The sequence below is a fragment of the Rhinolophus ferrumequinum genome, chromosome 9 (genome assembly GCF_004115265.2).
Source record: "Rhinolophus ferrumequinum isolate MPI-CBG mRhiFer1 chromosome 9, mRhiFer1_v1.p, whole genome shotgun sequence".
In the NCBI taxonomy this organism is placed as follows: Eukaryota; Metazoa; Chordata; class Mammalia; order Chiroptera; family Rhinolophidae; genus Rhinolophus; species Rhinolophus ferrumequinum.
Genome location: NC_046292.1, coordinates 74,471,961 through 74,488,581, shown reverse-complemented (window position 1 = coordinate 74,488,581; position 16,621 = coordinate 74,471,961). Strand labels below are relative to the sequence as shown.

The following is a 16,621-nucleotide window of genomic DNA, read 5'->3' as shown; positions in this document are numbered from 1 at the left end:
CACAATACTAAAACTTCCAGTTATATACAGAGGGTGCCAAAAATATGTATACACATTTTAAGAAGCAAAACTGTATTAAAATTGTAATACTCAGTATGTACCAATAACAAAAGATGAATACAAGTCACGTTTGTCTTCTGCAATTACAAGAGGTGCTCAAAGTCGTTACCATCAGCGTCCAGACACTTCTGATTACAGCGAACTACTGCTTGAGTAACATTGACCAAAGTGTCCACTTGTATACATTTTTTGGCACCCCCTCTATATTTTCCATTTATTTAGACGTTCTTTAATTTCTCTCAGCAAATTTTAAGAAAATCTCTTTAAATTCTCTGATTCTAGAGTACAGGTGTTACACTTCCCAAATTTATTCTTAAGTATTTTTTATGCTATTGTGAATGAAATTCTTTTGTTGATTTCATTTTCTTATTGTTCCTTATTAATATATAAAAATACAATTGATTTTTGTATATTGATCTTTAGCTTTGCTTAACTCACTAATTCTAGTAGGTTCATTGGATTCCTTAAATTTTCTGTATACACGATTGTGTCATTTGCAAAAGACAGAAAAAAAAGCTTATTTCTATCTTTTCATCCTATATGCCTTTAATTTCTTTTTGTCATCCTTCTTCACTGAGTAGAACTTCCAGTAATGTGTTGGCTTGAAGAATTGAGAACAGAAATTCTTGCCTTGTTACTAATCTTATTGGGAAAGCATTCAATCTTTGACCTATAAGTATGATAATAGCTATAGACCCTTTATCACGTTGAGGTTGTTGTTCCTTCTATTCCTTATTTACTGAGAGTTTTGATCATGAATGGGTATTGATTTGTCAGCTGAATTTTCTGCATCTACTAAGGTCACCTTTATTCTTTTAATATAGCTTATTGCCGTAATTGATATTTGCATGTCAAACCAAGCTTGCTTTCCTGAGATTAAAAACTTGGTCATGATATACAATCCTTTTTATATGTTTCTGCTTTCCCATTGCTAATATTTTGTTAAGAATTTTTGTTTCTGTGTTCATCATGGATATTGGTCTGGAGTGTATTTTCAATCTCTTTCTCTGGTCTTTAGATAGGCTACTGCTGTACTCATAAAATGAGTTCTTTTCCAATCTATCTTTGAAAAAGTTTCTGTAGAACTGGTTTTCTTCTTTCTTAAATGTTTGATGGAATTCACCAGTGCCTGGGTTGTTTTTTTGTTTGGTTTTCTTTTGCTTCGTTTTGTTGTTTTGGTGGTACGATTTTTTAATTACAAATTTAATTTTTGTAATAGATAAAAGACTACTCAGATTTTCTGTTTCTTCTTAAGTCTTTCTTTATAATATATGTCTTTCAAGGAATTTGCCCATTCCATCTAAGTTTTTAATTTATTGGTGTAAAATATATCCTTAGTTTCCCCCTTTTTTTTTTTGACATATAATTGATACACAGAATTCTGTTAGTTTCAGGTGTACATCATAGTTATTCAATATTTATATACATTGTGAAATGATCCCCATTATAAGTCTAGTTACCACCTATCACCTTACAAAGTTAATACAGTATTGACCTATATTCCCTATGCTGTATATCCCCATGACTTATTTATTTTATAACTGGAAATTTATACCTCTTAATCCTCTTTACCTATTTTGCCCACCCTCTAATCCTGCCCCTCTCTGGTAACCACCAGTTTGTTTTCTGTATATATGACTATGTTTCTGTTTTGTATGTTTGTTTGTTTTGCTTTTTGATTTCACATATAAGTGTTTGTCTTTCTCTGTTTGATTTAATTCACTTAGCATAATACCCTCTAGGTCCATCCATGTTCTTGCAAATGGCAGGATTTTCTTCTTCTTTATTGCTGAACAGTATTCCATTGTACATAATTGTGTGGGAGGAAGAAACTTTATTCTAGCCACCAAGGTTTTTTCGGCTGTTCTAAAAATTAAGTTTACATGAGATATTGACAAGAGAAAATAATCAAATTTCATTACATACATATGGGAACCCCACATACACAGGAGAGTCAGAGATCCCACATACATGAGAGGTTCTGCTACAGTAAGTTAAAATGAGGGATATATGAAATTCTGAGCTAAGGATGTTGTAGGGTACCTTGGGGCTTCAGAGGGAAAGAAGATCATTTCAGAATAAAAAGAAGAGCAGATATTCAGTATTTAGTGCTTTGACTTATAGGTAAGTCAAAAAGGTTATCCCTGATCATCTCTTGTTGTGGGTAAGGCCCCTAATTCAAATTCTTCTGGGTAGTTAAAGGAGGGCAGAAGTTTCTCTTGAGCCCATACGATCTCAGTTGCCTTTGGCTCAATCCTCATACCACAGAGGCACATCTTGGGGTGTTCTCAACCCTTACGGTATATACCACATCTTCTCTATCCATTCATCTATTGATGGACACTTAGGTTGCTTCCATATCTTTGCTATTGTAAATAATGCTGCAGTGAACAAAGGGGTGCATACGTCTCTTCAAATGAGTGTTATAGCTTTCTGTGGATAAATACCCAGAAGTGGAATTGCAAGCTCTTAACAGTAGTTCTGTTTTTAATTTTTGGAGGAATCTCCATACTGTTTTCATAGTGTCTGCAAATTGAAGACGACACAAATAAATGGAAAAACCTATCGGTCTCATGGATTGGAAGAAATAATATTGTTAAAATGTCCATAATCCCCAATGCTGTCTACAGATTCACTATAATTGCCATCAAAATACCAATGACATTTTCACAGAACTAGGAAAAAGAATCCTAAGATTTCTATGGAACCACAAAGGACCCTGACACTAGCCAAAGCAATCCTGAGAAAGAAGAACAAAGGTGGAGGTATCATGCTCCCTGATTTTAAACTATACTGCAAAGCTGTAGTAATCAAAACAGCATGAACTGGCATGAAATTGGATACATAGATCCATGGAACATAATAGAGAGCCCAGAAATAAACCTACACATACAGGGTCATTGATGACATCCTTTTAATGTTGATGATGTCTGTAGTGCTGTCTCCTTCATGCCTGAAGTTGGTCATTTGTGTTTTGTTTCTTTGCAATCTAACTAGTAGTGTGGTAATTTTGTTGATTTTTTTTTTTCAAATACACATGTATACCTTTACCTATATTGATTTTTCTCTATTTTCTCTTTGTGTTGACTTCTTCTTATACCTTAATTATTTGCTTTATTTGTCTTACTTTGGGGTTGATTTGCTTCTCTTTTTTAGCTTCTTTAGGTGGAAGCTTAGATTATTGTGTTTACCTCTAACAGAGACATTTAAATCTATAAATTTCTTTTTAAGCACTCCTTCAGCAGCCTCCCATATATTTAGATATAGTATTTATTTTCATTCAATTCAAGATATTTTTCCCCTCTGTACCTCCAGTTTGCTTTTCCTGGAACTACTGAGTAATTGTCCTGCAATTAATCTCCACAGGACTAAAAAAATATTTCTTTTAATCATGTGTTTATGCCTAATAATTTTAATAGGTCTGATCCCTTTTCTGATCATTTTTATCTTTTTCTTCTGAGATAACAGCATCTATATTAGTCTCACTTTTTTTCCACTGTGGAATAGAAGCTAATAATTTATTGATCTAAAGCATGAACTAGAATCAACCTTTTTCATATTTTTGTCAGTGTAGCATCAAATTGCAAAGTGAAAATCTTAAGATAAATTAAAGTCAACATTTTAACAGTATTTCAAATATAGCATCAGTTATGTTTATATGTGTATTTTTATTCAACGTAAATACGTAAGTCTTAAAATATTGGGACTTTCTTAAACCCTGTCCAAGAGCCAGCAAATAGGTAGTACTTTCCTCATATGTCCTGATAGATTTTATTAACTGATCATAGCATTGCTTCTGCCAAGGCAGATACATTATTGGAATCTTTTTCATTCATTCCATTTCCAAGTAATTTAATGAACCCATTTTGCCAGCAAATAGCTTGTACAAGTCGGATAAAATAATGGGTCAAAATTTCTGTTATTTAACCTAAGTGAACATTTTCATTTTCATCTCTCTTTCAGAATTATTCTCTAATACTACTATGAAAACATAAATATAAAAGGTCTTTTAAATTTTAAAACACATAATACCTAGTAATTACATTCAGTAAACTCACAGCTTTAATAAATTTATGGAAATTATTATTTTTTTAAATTTTAGTATTTTGAAATTTCATAGCTTCTCAAAAGCAGCATTTACTCACAATTAGCATTTTAAATATTTGAATTAATATTGTATTTTACACCTCTTATAATTTCCTCATAGCCACTTAAATCATATGTAATTTAGAATTTGGTCCACTTCAAACTTCTCTGATTCTCTCAGGTACTGAAAGGAATTATTTACTAGGCAAAGCAACACTGTAAATATGAGGTTTTTTTTTGTTGTTGTTGGTTCACTTAAGAGGCTGAATAATTTTTAAAAACATAGCATCATTTGCATATGTAAAATTAATGTATAGGTGAGCCTCATCAAACATTAAAATGCAGTCTCTACTTTGAAAACATTCTATAGTCAATCAGTTTATATTATTATGTACTTTGAAACCAGTTAAACTGCTTTTACTTTTAAATACTGACTCACATAGGTCTTTTCACTAATTCATATTGGCCTATCCTCTCCCTTGTTATCAGTCAACTTTTTGTGTAAGTTATCAAATATATCCATTCATCGGAACATTTCCTTCCTTAACATTTATGGTGACTCCTATAAAGGTTTGTCTTTTCTTTTTCCCTGTGGACCTTGAGGCCAAAGTAAGCAGGTGTTACATAATACTGAGCTCAACTATACTGGATCAAGAGTATTGGGGGGTGGGGGGAAATCAGTAAGGTACTTTCCTGTGGGAATACCCCATAATCTAGTGCCAAGTTCATTTCAATTCACAGCCTAGAACAATAACCAATTGTCTTTGTTTCTGCTGTATTTTGTAGGCAGTTTCTAAGATTTTTTTTTTTTTTTTTTTTTAGTTTCCTAGGGGAGATGGACTCTTCTGTGTTATTTCTGCTGTTATCCATTACTTTTACTTTTAGTTGTGGATTTCTTTTGGTCAGGAGTAGTTATAAGTCAAGTGTAAAAATTGGCTAATTGTAGTTATTGACATAATTTTTCTATTTCACGTACTTTAGTAAGTCTAGAAAAATGGTCTTTTTATCTAGTTTACTATTAAAGCATATGTTTATGATTTTCAAATGTAATTTTGATAATCACCCTTAACAAAGAAAAAAATGTTCTTATATCACAATAAAATTTAAATTTTTTTCAGATATACTGTTTTATTTTTCTCTATGCATATTGTCTTCTTTCTCTATTTATCATCATAAAGTTGCTGTCCTTGTAACTTACTAATTAAAGTTCAGTCACATTAATAGCTCAATGAGAGTAAGAAGTCAAGAAAAATATTTTTAAAGATAAATTTGTCATTCTTTCACACAGGAATTAAAGGACTGTGCAAACTAGGTATGGAAACACGTTGTTTTAATGAAGCTGTTTGTATTAGGCATCCAGTAATTTAATTTTCCTCATCGTTACAACCTTTGATCTCTTTTATGCTCCCAAATATTGAGTATATCTTAATGAGATAAACAGTTCTATTCATTCTTCTAGAATTGCATTTCGGTGATAGAAAAATTGTATAGGTAGGTATTCTGTGATTTGAAATGTTTGAGGCTATTTTTTCCTGTTGTTCATGGATTCAGAATAATATTGGAGTTTTGGATACTGTTAATGTTATTTTGTTATTGTTACACTGTTAATATACAATAGAATATTGCAGCATACTTGAGAAATTCAGTGGCCATAGAGGAATGATTTTCAAGATGCTAACATTTGGGCCTATCAAAAACAAATGCCACTTGTTACCCAGTCACTCTATAATGAAGACCTTTTAGTGCTTTACTCTTAAATATTAAAGGGCAGCAGGAGTCACTATTTATTGGTGGCAAGTCTCAACCATGAATGAGAGGGACTAAAATGAAAGAACCTGGAGGAAACAGACACAGTTACACTGAGCTGAGGAAAAAATTGAAAAAAACTTGATTGAAACCCTCAGAGATAAGCAAAGTTGTTGCATCTCTAAAACAAAATCAGTATACTGTGAAAAGGAACATTGGAGAATGAGAGAGTGCTGTCAGAAATGTAAAATAAGATACTCAATTAAATTTTTTCGATAGACGAGTTGGAAGATAAACTCAAATCTTCCAGAAAATGGAACAAAAGGACAAAGATGGAAAATAACAGTGAAAAGCTTAGAAAGGCGATTCAGTTGTTTCAACACTCAAAGAAGAGATGTCCCAGAGAGAGAAAAAAGAGATTAAAAACAAGAACATAAGAAAGTTTTCTAGACCTAAAGACCACGAGTCTCCAGATTGTACCTTGTACAAAGATTTAAATACCTAACACAAGGCCTATTATCATAAAACTTAAAATAATTGAGAATAAATTTAATATTCTTAAAGTTTTCAAAAAAAACAGTGGGATACATATAAAGAAGTGTGCATCAGAGTGAATCTGGACATCTCGTGAGCAACCTTGCTAGCTTAAAAAAATAATGGAACAACATGAAATTCTGACGGCTAATACTTTTCATTTGCGTGTGTTATGCAGAGCCACTATCAATCATGGATTGATACATGTGCAGACATGCTAAGACATTAACAAAGTTTTCCTGGTACTCTTTTTGATGACACTTCTGAAAGAATGCTTCAGCAGAATTAGGGAAAATAGAATAATCAAGAATTAGAAAGACATAGAATCCAGGAAAAAGGATATCAAGGAGTAACATTTCAGTATTACAGCTGGTTCATTATGAAAGCAACACACACCTGAAGAAAATAGGAGTAGCATTTCCAGAGGTGGGGAGAAAATGGAACAGGTGAATTACATAATATATTGAGTGTTTAGAAAATAGTATTCATTTTTGACAGATGTGATGGAGCTTCTGGAAAACATCAGCATAGGTACTTAGAATATTAAGCAAATTTTTTTAAAGAGGTGATTATGAACTCTAGGAAAAATTCAGCGTTGTGACTAAGAAAACGAATGTATACCAGTTGACTCCACAGTGAACGATATCTTTGCAGTTATACCAATGGAAATACTATTAATTTAACTAAAAATTGTGCAGTGATTATATAGGGAGTGGAGGGATAGAGGAGTTTAAAGAGTTAAATCCTCATATACCTTGATCAGTGAATATGGTCTAAAAATCAGTAAACCTAGAAATAGCAGAATAGGCATCCATCTTAAAATATAGAAGAAAGAACAAAGAAACAACTCAAAGAATTAAAAATGGGTGCCTCTTGAGGATAGCAGAGGGCCACTGCTTTTCATAAGCTTTTAGTATTTAGGACTCTAAAGCTATTTGCAAATGTCCATTTCTTAAAAATAAATTGATTAATTTGAAAAAGAATAATGGTATTTATAATGTCAGGGAAATAGAATAATTATGGAGGGATTATAGTCAATTTTTGTATTTTTGTTTCATTATTTTCTAGAGTTCCTGGAATAACTATTGCTACAGATATTATCTGTGGTTTTCCTGGAGAAACAGATCAGGATTTTCGAGAAACAGTGAAACTTGTTGAAGAGTACAAATTTCCAAGCCTCTTTATTAACCAGTTTTACCCAAGACCAGGAACTCCTGCTGCAAAAATGGAACAAGTTCCCGCACAAGTGGTAAGATATTTTTTTTGTAAGGTATTACATTTAGTCAACAGCTATCAAAATGCATCTGTGTTGCCTACCTGAACACAACTGGCTGGCTCATAGTATAACCCTTAAGTTTCAAAAGATGGGGAGTTTTCCAAGTTGGCGTCAGGTCCGGGGACCTTGGATGTGTTCAATGAGCTTAGGCAACTAAATACCACCTTTTTATCTTTTGAGGAGTGAGGTTCGGATGATACTCGGGGGGAAAAATCAACTAATATCTAGCATTTGTCTATGTTTATAAAATAAATCTTTGGATGTTTCAAAATAAGACAACATTTAAATCTGTGAGCAAAGAAGTCTTCATATTTTCCCTGCTTCTTAAGAGACCCTTTTCATAATTTGTTAATTACTGGATCACATGTTTTCCTGTTTTTCCATGGGATAAATTTGATACTTACTGTCTCTCTGTCTATCTGATTTAGGTGTGTGTTGCTTTTACAGTGAACCTTGATATAATTTCATCCTTACGTGTTTATAGATAGATTACAGTAAGATGACTTTAATGTGAAAAAGTTTGAGATCCAATGAAGGCAAACTGTTTCCCAGAATGCCCCAGAAATTAATAGTCTCAAACAAATATTTAGTTTCTAGATTCATTGGCTTAAGATGGAAAAATGTAAATAAGCCTAAAGAGGAAATAGAATTTTTTAACCAAATATTTTCTACTTTGTCTCTAATAAGTAAAAAAAAGTATGCCCTGCCATTTATTTTCCTCAAATCCTTTCATGAAAAATACTAAAAGGAATAACCCAAAGCTTATTATTGTTTTTGTATTATCATATGTGAATATCAAATATGTATAGATTCTTATTTCAAAACAAATATATAATATATAAATATATATTTAATAAAGCAAATTAAACAAACATATACGGCCATATATAATTATATATAAATATATATATTTACAGATATATATTTATATTTTTCCCAGTAATACAAAAGTGAATATCATTCTTTGTTTTCCCAAAATTTTCTTCATTTTTATTTTATAAGTTTCTATGTATATAAGGATAAGGAAATATTTTACAGATAGACCATTTACTTTTATTTCTAATTTAATCAATAAAAGAGCAGATTATAACACCACAGATAATTAGCTTTTCACAAACATAAAAATAAGTCAAGTTAATTTATAATTTTATATCTAAATTATAATTTTTATTGGGGTATAGTTTACATACAGCGAATTTCACTCTTTTGGGTATACAGTTGTTTGAATTTTGATAAATGCATGCACTAGTGTAACTCCCACCACAACCAAGATCTAGTAGAATGGTTTCATTAGCCCCTCCCCCCAAAACAAATCCCCTTTTATTTTTTTGTGGTCATTTACTCCTTCCATCCTCAGCTTCTGGCAACTGCTGATCTGTGGTCCTTATAGTTTACTCCAGTATTTTTTTAAACCTTACTTCCTTAATTTAAATAAAGTTTTTTGAACTATAACATGTGCAGAAAAGTGAACAGCTGTACATTTTCATAAAGTGAATACTTTTGTGTGATCACCAGTCAGATCAAGAAGTAGAACATTACCAGTAGGCCAGAGGTGCCCTTCCCTTTACCATCCTGTCCCACTCCTCAGCAGAATTTGTTAGCCTTATTCTAACACCATACATTAGTTTGACCTGTTTTTAAGTTTGATATAAATGAAAAAAATTCATCAGGGTTTAAATGTTGGGCTCTTTTTTTAAGCTTTATATCAGTGAGACTAGCCTGCTTTTGCAAGTAGTTATAGCTCATCCATTTTCATTGCTATATATATATATATATATAATGTTCCATTGCCTGCAAATCCCAATTTATTCAATCATAGTCTGTATCTCCAAGTGACTTGTGTATACATTAAAATCTGTGAAGTGCTGTTTCAGTTTACTGATCCTCTCTTCATCTATTTTTACTTTGATGTCAAACCCATCTATGGAATTTCTAATTTTAGTTTATTTTTTACTTCTAGAATTATAATTTGATTATTTTTCATAGATTCCAGTGTTCTAGTGAAATTCTTCATATATTTTCCTTTGTATTTTTTGAACATATTACTCGATTATCTTAAAATCCATTCTGAATTCTCCAATTTCTGGATCTAATGTTAGTTTATTTCTTTTGTCTTTTTTTTTCCTTTGACTCTGACCATTTGTCTTTCTTTCTATGTACCCAATCATTTCTATTAAATGATGACCATTGCTGGTTTTTTTGAAATTGTCTTTCAGTCTTTCCGAGGATTGGTTCATTTCCCATTTGCCTTTTTGAATGCAGCCTGTACGTGCTGGTGTTTAACAACTGACTCTCAGTGGGAAGTGTTCTGAGTTGTAGCATTTGCCCATTTCCATAGTGTAAATACATCCACTGTTGCCGGATTCAAACTACAAATTTGACATCACTGAACGTGGAATTGGAAAGAGATGCACGCAGGGAGCTCCTGTAGCTGGTATAAAGCTGTATCCCACATACCACTGAGTAGAGCTCTTTCGGGCCTCAACTGAAATTCTGTGCTAGTTACTAAGGCCTTTCTTCATGGCGGGTCTTCAACTCAAACTTTTGTCTCCCAGGCTCCTGAGAATGCATAAGGTTCTGCATACTTTCTGAGCCTCTTCACTTTTGATTGGCTGCTCAGCCCCCCAATGGTATACAAATTGATGAATGCTTGGAAGGGAAAAGTGGCTCCAAATATTGAGCTTATGGACTTCCCCTCTCTCTGGGATCCTGGTCCCTCAGGTCCTCACTGCCTTGGCAATATTTTATAAATTTTATTCACCTTTTCTAATTATTCTTGGCAAGATATTGGTCTGATACAATCTAGTTTGCCTTAGCCAGAAGCAGAACACAACTCATTGCATCAAATCAGCTTTCAGATGCTTTTTTGTTGTGCTTGTAAACACAGCCCCTCAGTATCTTTCTTACATATTTAGACGTTAGTCACCCAGCCCTGGCATAGCAGAAACTTTTTTTTCAGACTTTTTATTTCAGCGCAGTTTCATGTTTACAACAAAACAGAATACGCAGTACATAGAGTTCCCATAACGTGCCCTGCTCACACACACGTTCAGCCTCCCCCACTATCAACATTAGAGTTTGTTACATCAGTGAATCTACATTGACCCATCATTCCCCACAATCCATAGCTTACGACACGTTTCACTTTTGGTGTTGTACATTCTATGGGTTTGGACAAATGTGTAATGACATGAACCCACCATTACAGGATCATGTAGAATAGTTTCACTGCTCTAAAAATCCTGTGCACCACCTTTTCATCCCTCCCTCCTCCGTAACACCTGGAAACCACTGGTATTTTTACTGTCTCCATAGTTTTGTCTTTTCCAGATGTCCTATAGTTGGAATGATACAGTATGTAACCTTTTCAAATTGGCATATTTCACTTAGTATTATGCATTTAAAGTCCCTCCATGTCTTTCCATGGCTTGATAACTCATTTCATTTTAAACAACAGAAATTTATTGTCTCACAGTTCTTGAGACTAGAAATCCAAAGGCAGGCCCCAGCCCCCTCTATACCACGTATGGGAATTCTTCCTTGCTTCTTCCTAACTTTGGGTGGTTTGCTGGGAATCTTTTTCCTTCGCTTGAGGCTGCATAATTCCAGTCTCTGACTTCATTGTCATAATTGTGTCCCTGTGTATCTCTGTGTTCTCATGGCTGTCTTCTCATAAAGACCCCAGTCATATTAGATTAGGGACCTGTCCTACTCCTCCTCTTAACTGCTAATATCCACAGTGACCCTTCTCTAAAAGATGAGTGGTTAGGACTTCACCATATTTCTGTTTGAGGAGATACCTCTCAATCTGCAACACTTCTCTCATTTCTGTAATTATGCTCCAGGTAAAAACTGTAGCCTGAAAGAGCTTCATTGTAAAATTTAGAACCTTAAGTAAAGGGAATTACACATTAATAATGAAACTTCAGAGATCTGCCATCAAAGAGGATATATGATGTGTATTGAGTCTTCTTTGTTCTCTTAAATTTATCAAAAATTAACAATTGTCTACGCTACCTGTCTCAGGCAGTTTGTAAAACTACTTAGCAACTAGACTTCATTAAAATAAAACACTGCAACAAAATGGATAGCAGTTCTTTCTTATCTAATTTATTTCCCGTTTCTTTGCCCAAAAAATCAACAGTGAAAGTAGAATTTAACCTATTATTGGAAGAAGAGTATAATACCAGTTGCTTTCAAACAGCAGCTTTTTATTCTGGCTTTAGAATGTTTCAGTGGAAATATATTGTTTTCCTTGATATATTTTATTTCCGCTAAAAATCAAGCCCTTAACAATGTTCTTTTCTTATAAATGGCATAAAATAAATAATTTCACTTTTCCCTTTCTTTATAACTACTTTTATATGAATACTAGTATTAATATAAATAAATTCCGGTGTTTTTAATGTTTTATAGTAGAGCTGTGGTAAATGAAGTAAATTATGTGATTTTTTTTTTAATCATTTAAATCACCAACTGAATGATTAAAGCATCATTCAGTTGACTTTTTCATTTGCATTTATGGGAGGAGTGGATTTTTTGCTAATGCTACTAAAAAAAGAGTATAACTCTCTTAAGTTTATAATGAAAATAAATTAGGCAATATATTTTCATGAACAGGATAAACTAAAATTATTTTTTTCTTAGCTTTTGCAAGATTATCAATGTATAAGAGATTTAATATTGAAATCACCTAAACCAAATGAGAATGACATTAGAGTTTTAGATGAAAGGTCGAATTTGCATGTTTATATTTTCTATTCCATTGAGTCTTCCTTCATTAATCTTCATTAATCTTAAGTAATTCTAACAATATTTTAAAGTTGTGGGTGAGATTATAAGTCTGCCTAGAAAGGCTGCTTAAGTTTAAAAAGTCTTTTGATCCTTAGCTATCAATTCCAACTTTGTTTTAAGAAAACTTGATAAAAAATAATGGTGTGATGAAATCTTTGAGAGACCTATGAATTGAAAAAATCGTAGATGACAAGAGCTGCTGTTGGAATGCTTGTATTGGTTTAAAATGTTAAATTGTGATATTAAATCCACCTACTTGTTTGTCCTTACTTTTTGGAACCAGAGTGAACCAGATAGTATCTTTAAATATATGTCATCATGAAAGAATCATAACACACTTACCTGCAATTTCTAGAATATTTGCCCTAAGGATAACGAGGCCACAGTACACTGCCTGCCTCAGCCTTGAGGTGTGTGAGTGTGTGTTCTGAGAGCGCTGGAGGGACATCCTTGGGGGAGATAGATTACAGGCAGTTTCGATGAAACTGTCCACAGTAGACTTCCCTATAAGGGGTTATTCAAACCAAAGCAAGATGACCACTTGGACTAGATATTGAATAAGGAATGTTTTTAAATCATATGCAGGAGCTTATTCAATACCATATTATGGTGCTCTCAAATCCAGAACATACTTCATTGAAAAAAGCAAAACAGAGAAATATAGCATATACAAAGAATTTTGTCACTTTCTCTAAATTCTTTGAAACTTCTTGTGTTTCTGAGTGTGATCCTAAAGTTTAACAACTTAGTATTTTAGAGAACATCAAGTTGCCTTAAGGGAAGAGATTCTGATACTTTTATATTATTAGAAACATAATTACATTACTTAAACAGTTTCTGATTTTCAGATTAAACTGTTTTTCTTTGGGGGACAGGAAAAAAATATTTCAAGAGTTTTATACTCTAGATTGTTAGGTGCATTTTATCCTAGATTGATTCCCCGACACACCTATAGAGAAGCTTCCTTTTCTCAAGATTCTTTTTAGAAGAAATATCTAGGGATTCTTATGTAGTTAATTGTATTCGATCCCTCTAGTTGGTCATTTTAATTCCTTGTTTCTGGACATATCATTTCTTTTTTTATTTCGGTTTTTTGTTAGGGTTTTGTTTTTGGTTCTTTCCTAACTGTAGTTTTGTTGTACATAGATTTCAGCAGATCACTTAACAGAGTCTTTCATGATGAAAAAGGGGAAGTACTATAGGAGCTAGATTTTAATCCAAAGGGAGGGTTGGGAATCTCCTACCTTGTGTGAGTTTTAATACAGGTGGTGTTCACTTATCAAATGGAGAATCGAATTTAATGATCTGAGGTCTTTGAAACTCTTCTTAATCGTTGATTCTCTGTCATGATTTTAAATCACCTTTCAAACCATATTTAGAAAGTTTAGGTGCTTTCTTTTTCTAGATCATTGCCTAAATATGTTATCTGCATTTCCCAATTCTTTTACCTTTTATCTTATTATAAATATGATGACTTTTTGTTCATAATCAATTGACTTAAATTTTTCTGGAATAGGAACTAAGAATACTATAACATAATTAAATTAGTTGTTTACAGAGGCTCAAAATGGCAGCAAGAGACCCACAGTGGTAGAGAGAATAGTGGGCCCCCAAAGATGTCTGTCCTAATCCCAAAACCTGTGAATGTGTTACCTTACTTAGTAAAAAAGACTTTGCAGATATGATTAAGTTAAATCGTTTGAAATGGGTAAATTATAACTGGCTTATCTGGGTGGGTTCAGTGTTACCACAAGGGTTCTTTGAAGAGGGGCACAAGAGATTTAAAGTTAGAGGGAGGAGGTGAGAGGACAGAAGCGGAGATCAAGGACAGGACTGAGCTAAAGAAAGCTGGCGGCCTGGAGAAGCTGGAAAAGGCCAGAGGGGCAGGTCTTCCCCAGAGCCGACAGAAGGATCACGCAGCCCTGCCACCAGCTTGATTTTAAACCATAAGATACATTTCAGATGTCTGACCCTCAAAGCTGTACGATAACAAATTCATGATTTTTTAAGCCATTAAGTTTTGTGATAGTGACTGCAGCAATAGGAAACTAATGTACTAACTATGGAATATTTTGATCTGAGAGCATTTTTGAGACAGTGAAACTAATCGGTCTTTTAGCCCTTTATGCTACCCAGGATTTGCTGTGACTGTAGATGACATGTGTTCGTTCCTGGGTCTGTGAAAACTTGCCCTTGATGCTATCCAACATGCACAATAATCTTTGGGCCTCATCATAATAATGACATAACAAAAATAACAGTAAGAATTAACATTTAGTTAGTAATCAGTATGTAGCAGACATTGGTCTGAGCACTTCATATCTATTACCTAATTTCATTCTCACAACTTGGTGAAGTAAGCACCATCATTATAGTTATTTTGCACGTGAGGAAACTGAGGCTCAGAGTCATGAATTACCTTCCTTAAGATCACAGAGAGAAGTTCCTGCCTCCCTTAACTGTTAGGTCTTGCCATTCCTTTCAATACTCTTGATGCTCCCACAACACCTGGCTGCATACAGTTCCCAACATGCCTCCGTGTTCACCTCCTGTCTCCACTTCCCTAGAGGGAGCACCATGTGAAGAAACCTGGGAATAAAGAGAACACGGAAAATTTAAGGAGTGTAAAATGCATGATATTTAGGGCAGTAAGGTGTGTGGCAGGTCTCTGCTTGATTTTTGGTAGGGTGGAGGGCAACCTGCAGGTATAGGTTATTGTCAACGAATAAGTCCAGCGCAATAGGCAAGACTTCGACTGATGCCCTTCGAAGCCATGAGAAGTAGCTTTGGACTGTCCTGTGGGGAGCAGCAGTGATCATGTTTGTGTTTGAAAAGCTCATTCTAGTTTCTTGCAGTGGAGTGGGAATCAAAGAGTCAGAATGCCCAATTGGGAGATCATGCAAGCCAGGTTTGGAGACTACCAGGTGGATTTAGAAATCTGTGTGAACGTATTCCGAAGACCTTCAATAAGTATTCTTCTTTCGGACTTAATTATTCCAAATCCGAGACTTAGCTACATGTCAGCAAAGTTCTTTCTGTGTTCAGGGGAGACCGTTTACTCTATAGAAGGTCACTTAATTGGCTTTGACAGATCGGACATTGGCAGACCAGAACCGCCTTCCAGGACCCTTGAACGTTCCTGAAATTTAGGGCAATTCCAGCTTGTTTCTGCCTTTGCTCCTGCGCTGGCTGCTGCTCTTGATGTTCTATTTCTTAATGGTCATGAGATTGCTCCGCGACCAGGCCTGGGCCTCTTCTACTTAAAAGGAGAAATGCCAGCGCCTCCAGACCCCTGCTCTTGTCTACTCTCTGTCCCTCTCCCACATGATGTTATCTGTACCCAGACTGTTTCTACAGGGCAGTTAAAGGATTGGCTTTTTCCTTGTAGCCTCTTTATCTTTCTTTATATTTTTGTTTTTCTAAGCACCATAAGATAAGCTTAGTGCGCTCGCGCGTCTGTGTTTGAACCTGTAGACAATTCTGGATTTAGGAACATTTAAAGAAGCTGGAGCTGCGACTGGATCATTCTTTTTTTAAAAAATCCATTTTAAATGGAGCACTTCCCTTTTGTCCTACTCTGACACTGAAAGACTGAAGGAAAAGGAGGCGATACGTTTGGCGCTTTGAAGGATGTGAAAATAACAAGACTTGTTGAGTCTCAGCTGTGTATAGGGACGTTTGCCAGTGTTAATAATACCTTGGCTTTGCTATCAAGCTCTTTGGTTGTCTACCATCTTGAACCTGAAATGTTAGAGAATTTAACAAACGTGGTTAATTTGGAGTAAACCAAAGCAGAGTGTCTTGTCAAAATCTCATGAAAGAAAATAAGTGCTGTTTCTAAGAAGGAAGTGCCCTCGGGAGCGTGAAGCACGTGCGTGGATGTGGGCTGGCACAGGACTCCCCCACCCACTCACCCCATCCGCAGGAACCCGAACACAGGCCCCGCTGAGACACCACAGGAGCGAGGTATCACCGGGGAGGCCTCTCTTAGTTTTTACTGCCACAGGTGATTCTGTTTTTAAGAGCATGTTTCTAATCCTCTCAGCCTAAATCATTCTCACAGAAAATCCCAACCTTCTCTCATTGGCCATTCACTGCTCCCCCTAACTTTCTGCCCACTGAATC

The 16,621-nt window shown here is 34.5% G+C and overlaps 1 protein-coding gene across 4 annotated transcripts in view; it reads left to right on the top strand.

The window, feature by feature from the left end:
- CDKAL1 (CDK5 regulatory subunit associated protein 1 like 1) overlaps nt 1-16,621 on the top strand; it is a 623,742-nt gene that overhangs the window by 456,530 nt on the left and 150,591 nt on the right. For all 4 annotated transcript variants that reach the window (XM_033115842.1, XM_033115843.1, XM_033115841.1 and 1 more), the window contains one exon: nt 7,495-7,675. In XM_033115842.1, the coding sequence (XP_032971733.1) occupies nt 7,495-7,675 (181 nt within the window). The remainder of the gene's footprint in view (nt 1-7,494; nt 7,676-16,621) is intronic.